At 43.6% G+C, this 5910-nt stretch overlaps 1 protein-coding gene across 1 annotated transcript; it reads right to left on the bottom strand.

Moving 5' to 3' along the window:
- Nucleotides 1-689: 689 nt before the first annotated feature.
- LOC139752965 (uncharacterized) lies at nucleotides 690-3316 on the bottom strand. The gene is made up of 3 exons (XM_071669115.1): nucleotides 2979-3316; nucleotides 2717-2842; nucleotides 690-1456 (listed from the first exon to the last, which is right to left on the bottom strand). Exons 1-3 carry the CDS (start codon nucleotides 3016-3018, stop codon nucleotides 786-788), a joined length of 837 nt encoding a protein of 278 aa, XP_071525216.1. The 5' UTR covers nucleotides 3019-3316; the 3' UTR covers nucleotides 690-785.
- Between the last annotated feature and the right edge of the window lie 2594 nt (nucleotides 3317-5910).

The raw sequence follows: 5910 nt of genomic DNA, 5'->3' as shown, positions 1-5910 counted from the left end.
GAGAGAGAGAGAGAGAGAGAGAGAGAGAGGCAACATCGCGGCGTACGGAAAGGGTAGGTTGATGAGAAGTGATGGCAGGAACATTACTCAGGCCTGATGCACACAATAGCTTCTCTCACGAATGCTCCCTTTCTGCTCACGGGACGCTCTCGCTCAGCTCACAGTCATAGGTAATGCACACTTACCACTCCGCTCACGGTACACTCACACTTAACGGTCATCCTAGTCCACACTTGTCGCAGGCTGTTTAGCGTCAGTGCATCTGGAAGTGGGAGGAAATGGATTTTTCTTCATCTGAGTTGGCTATGATCGCCACACCCCTGGACGTAGAGGAAGAAGAAACAAACAAAATAGGAAGGGGAGAATCTGGCTCTCTCCAGTGTTGGAGGGGAGGAAAACTGTGAGGGAATTTCACACCGTCTATCCTTATCTGATTGATAAGAGCAAATTGTTTCAGTACTTTCGAATGACCATCAGCACCTTTGAAATGATTCAGTCGAAAATTGAGAGGGAAATATCGAAGGCAAACACAACCTTCAGAGAAGCCATCACTCCTAGACAAAAGCTGGCCGTATGTCTCAGGTAAGATACGAAATATACTCTTCGTCATTTGTTATGTTAACGACATCAACAGCAATGTTGTGAGGTATTACAAATAAGACCAAAAAAGAAACACATATAAAGGTTTGTATTTTATTGGTAAATAATTCTTACTTGCTTTCAATGTTTCTCTGAATAAAGAATTTTCAAGTGTCACTGAGGAGGCCGATGTGAATAGCTGACAGTTAGCTCTCATGATGTGGAGTTTCTTGTGGAGGTTGGGTGTACGATCCTGTTGATGTGTCAGAGTACTGTGATGGAGAAGGCATTGCAGATGGTGGAGAAATGCTTTGAAGAAATGTTGCATTGCTGTGGGAGTTTTGATATCGAATGTATTTTCCTTCCATCTCATTTACTAAAGAAAAAACTTTTGTTTTGATGAAATGTTGGTCACTTGGAGTGAATTTCTTGACAGTTGCAGCCGTCAACGAAAAGAAGGTGTCCATCGTATCAGGAGCTACACTTTCTTTTTTCTGTTTCTCTACCAAGTACTTCATCAGAGTTGCTGAGGCGATGCTGCTGTTGTGCTCCAAAGCCTTTTTGCGTCTAGTACGTACTTGCCTAGTTGGTGGATGTTCTTGCTCTGGAGGCTCACCTTCACCTTTCCTGTTTTCTTGTACGCCGAGAGTTTCTTTTTCATCATCGTTTACATTTTCATTCTCGAACTCATATGCCTCCTGCGTCACAGTGGAAATTCGAGATCTGTCTTTCATAAACGTATAGAGAAATGACATCTGGTCTTCATACTTCCATCTAGGACTAATGGTAGCAGCTTGTCCACACCGAGGTTTAGCCTTGTTGACATGTTTACGGAACTGTGATCGTAAGGATTCCCAACGATCCTTGCATCCAGGTCCTAAGAAGGAAAACAAAAAACGTAATTAATATGATTAATGGATTATACTATGTCGTGTTTCAGGTTTTTGGCCACGGGGGACTCCTGTAAAACAATTGCATTCAGCTATCGCCTGCGTCATTCAACCTTACTCGGAAAATTGTGCTTGAAGTTTGCAATGCTGTAATCAAGATGCTACTGAAAGAAGCTATTCCAATTCCAAATAAACAAGACTGGCAGCCAATTGCAGCTGAAAACTATGGAACTTTCCAAATTGCACTGGTGCTCTGGATGGCAATCACGTTGTGACTGAAGCATCAGTACAGACAGTGGCTCCCTGTATTTCAACTATAAAAGAAACATTTTCTGTGGTACTCTTCTCTCTTGTAGATGCCAAGTACCGTTTCATATCAGTGGATGTTGGTTCATGTGGCAAAAACAGTGATGACAGAGTATTAGCAAATTCTATACTCGCGAAAGCTTTCGACGAGGGACAGCTAAATGTACGTGCTGATGACTCGGCATTTCCGAGCACAGATGTGACTGTACCACATGTAATAGTAGGGGATGAGGCCTTCCCTTTGAAGAGGTACTTGATGAGACCCCATCCAGGAACACTGGCAGACAGAGACGTAGAGAAAATGGTCTTCAACTACAGACTACTACCTCGAGCCAGCAGGTCAGTCGAGTGTGCCTTTGGAAATCTTGGTGCATATATTTAGAAATTATCTAAGGAAACCTAAAGCAAAACCTGAAGATGCCAACACTGTCAGTACAACAACATGCGTACTTCATAACCTCATACATTCTGATGCAACCCAGCTGGACACAACCAGCTCCCCTACCTCATCAGCTTTACATCATATGAGAGGATGAGAAGGAAATGCAACTAATCGGGCTTTCGCTCTCAGAGATATATTGAAAGACTTCAACTCACAAGCTGGATCTATGCCCTGGCAAAATGATACAACTTAGAAATAACGGCTAAGCTTTGTAAACATAATCCTACAAAAGCAATACGCAGTGTTTAATAAAGCGGTATAGTATTTTTTTCCGCAGGTGTAATGCCAAAAGGTTTTACCTTAATGTTGATAAGCACTCGTATATTTTCTTACTCGTTTTAACACACACACACACCGTGGCTCGACGTTGGCGTGTGGTACAATATACTATGTTTATTAGCAGACATAACATTTCACATTTTTGTAGTCACTTTCATTCGTCTATTCATTCATTTTTTTTCTTTTTGTATTATTCACGGAAATGTACATGATGACTTACCATCTTTATCTAAGTGACGGCCTATTTCCTCCCAGTGTCTTCGCTTCGCCACGTTGTCACTGTATCTTGGTGAAGTCAGGTCATACAAGTCCCTCTTGGTTTTCACTAATTCTATCAACACTTCATCTGAAAGCGAGTAGATTCTGTTGTGATATTGCAACGAAGGTTCTTCAAATCATTATCACTGTACGGACTAAGCTTAGTAAATAAAAACTGTTGTACTGAATCCACACCAGTAATATCTTCTTTTAAGTAAACTTACCTTTATCATAATCCCACATGGTTGGTTTCTTAGGGCGCATAGGGAAGGATGGAGAGACAGCCTCCCACCTCACTGATGACCGGGCCAAGACTGGAGCTAGACCAGTGGGTAATGCACAACTGTCGCTCTCGCTCCGGTCACGGTCGACTCCCGCTCCGCTCCGCTCAAAATGTCTTTAGGATGACCGTTGCTCGCACGTGACCGGAGCGAGAGTGAACCGTGAGCAGTAGTGTGCATGTCCTCATTGAAATACACGTAGTAATATTTAACCTGGGCGAGAGCGAACCGTGATCGGACGGGGAGCGGAGCTATAGTGTGCATCAGGCTTTAAGGAAACGGAAAGCTTACATCTTCATCATCCAGATGTGGGCAACATGTGGTGGTTAGCGTTCAACATTTGATATTTTACTGTACAGCAGAGCGCTCTGAGTGTTTGGTGAAAATTGATCTATCTATCTATCTATCTATCTATCTATCTATCTATCTATCTACCTATACTATATATATACGTATTCAGCATCGATCCAAGGGTCCCGGTGGGTGGGTGTGAAGCACAGCGGTATTTACCACGCACGCACGTGCGGGTAATAATGTGCAGGTGTTAGGAACGGGACCATGTGGACAGCTGTACCTGGGGTTAGCTAGTAACCAGTTCGTACGAAAGTACCTTACTGTAGCCGTAGCATTTGCTGTGATGAGCTAGAATGTAATGGTATGAATGCATGTCTGAGATCAGTCTACGCATATGTATATAAATTCTCTAATGTGCATCATATAAGTCCAGTTCCCGTCAATTCTTGGGTCTTACGGTAACACTTATACACGACTCATATTTGAACACTACCATTTTAAGAGATGATATATGACTGAATTTCCTTAAAGTTATGGGACGCGATTCAATGTACAAGTCTTTGTCATTAAGGTGATTAACCTAGCTCTTATATGTCTGACAACACAACCTTTAAAATGGAACAGTTTTGTGGCTGATTCGGTTCCAATCACGCAGGATAGGATTTGCTTTTTGTGCCAGCTTTATCCTCGGATTTTTCACTCTATTTTCGTTGTGAGTTTGTCCAATTCTTCCCTCATGATATTCACGCACGTCTGTCTGTTTCTCACCGAATACCAGACTATGGTTGGCCTGTCTTAAGACTCTCACTGTTTTCCTCCTTCTTAGATCAAGTTTCAGAGGGCGTTCGTTCCCTTCTTTACTGGATATCTTCATCCTTCTCGTATTGCCTGTCTTAGTCGTTTTCGTCTTACCTAGTTTCCTTCTCTATTCCTGTCCTTAGATCCAGTGTGATTTTTATTTTGGCCATCGATCATTACCAAGCCACATATTTTCATCTCGCTTTTCATTGTCCCGTCGAGGCTAGGTTTCACTTTATTGTGAATGCTTTCCATCAGTCTTTCGTCACAGCGAAGTCTTTGTACCATAACGTGTGTGTCACATTAACCCTTTGTCTGTAGACATTCCCACAAAATTCTTCGACTACAATCATACTGATTGACATTACCAAATTTGTTGTCCTGGACAAATTCTTGATGTTCTTTCCCAACTGCCACCTTCTAACTAGTGACGCTGCCGCCCTTATGTAAGTTAATTGTTTCAACCACGCCCAGCTTATTCCTGATCCTGTCCTCTCATACCTCAAGCAATCGTCCTTGTTGCTTTGTTATCTAATTTCGTTCCTTAGTGATGTCTTCATTCTCACCTGGATCTCTTAATTTCCACATCCTCTCGTCCGATCCTCGTGGAGATGTCACATCCTTCTTGTCTCTGACCTAGTCGACCACAGAGTTTTCAGCCGTATTGTAGGATCATTGCAACCCTCACTTTGACTCAAACCCCTTTAGATAGGATTTCACCTGCCTCTGAATATCTGTTATATCCTGTTACATAAAGACCGATCTAACAGTTTGTTTCTGCTTGCAGTTTTGTACCCGACATATTATCCATGGCTACGCGCTGAGCTTAAGTACTGTACACAATTTTTTGGCTGTGTGTGTGTGTGTGTGTGTGTGTGTGTGTGTGTGTGTGTGTGTGTGTGCGTGTGTGTGTGAGGGAAAATGGTTGCTTGGGGGACAAGCATTTCCGATGGATTGTAAATCCTATTCTGAATATCGTCTGTTGGCATCACTGAGTCATGAACACACGTGTCCTTTACCTCTCTTGTAATTTGGGAAGGGTTCGTACGACCCCGAGGAGAAGGGCTGAAGGATAAAGGTTTCATATGTCATGAGATATATCATGTGCCTGGCATTGAAGTTTCTAACAGCACTTCAAGGTGTCTGCTGCCAGCTGTCTGGATGAAGCTGTTGCCTGGCTCTTGAATGGTCAAGGGTCTGCGTTGCGCCACGCTTCGCTGCCCTGGTAAGGCTTATGTCAAAAGCGGGTTGGAGTCTAATGTCACTCCAGCTCGAAAGGCTTAGATAGATCCCGTCGACTAGGAATACCTCCCAGTTACAGCAGTAATGCCACGTTGGCCTCTCTACAGAGCTACAGGTGCGGCGGAGTACATCTGCTTCCTAGCCATAAAAACGTGCCTCCTCGCACGTCACTAGTGTTGGGTCGGGGAAGTTGCTACCTCCCTCCCGTACCTGCACGCACAAAGCCCTGTGTTGCCCCTGCCAGGCGCCGTGTACCGTCTGACCCCAGTTCCTGAATACCTCCATCTTGGCAGTCGCTGCTTGCCGCATTTAGGGCACCTGTTGTCACCCTCTGTTGTGCTGTGTGTGCCTGTGTGTGCCTCATCAGTCCTCTCCCTTCCTCATAAAATGTCACATCGACCAACCTTTCTCCCTTCAAGTCAGATTAACCATACTTCCTTAATGCCATATCAATCACTCTTCATGACAAGGTAAACATCTTTTTTTCGTGTCAAATTACCCATACTTCCTTAATGTCACATTAACCTCTCTTCATGACAAG

This window comes from Panulirus ornatus, chromosome 2, assembly GCF_036320965.1.
Source record: "Panulirus ornatus isolate Po-2019 chromosome 2, ASM3632096v1, whole genome shotgun sequence".
In the NCBI taxonomy this organism is placed as follows: Eukaryota; Metazoa; Arthropoda; class Malacostraca; order Decapoda; family Palinuridae; genus Panulirus; species Panulirus ornatus.
This window is presented reverse-complemented; position numbering and strand designations above follow the sequence as displayed.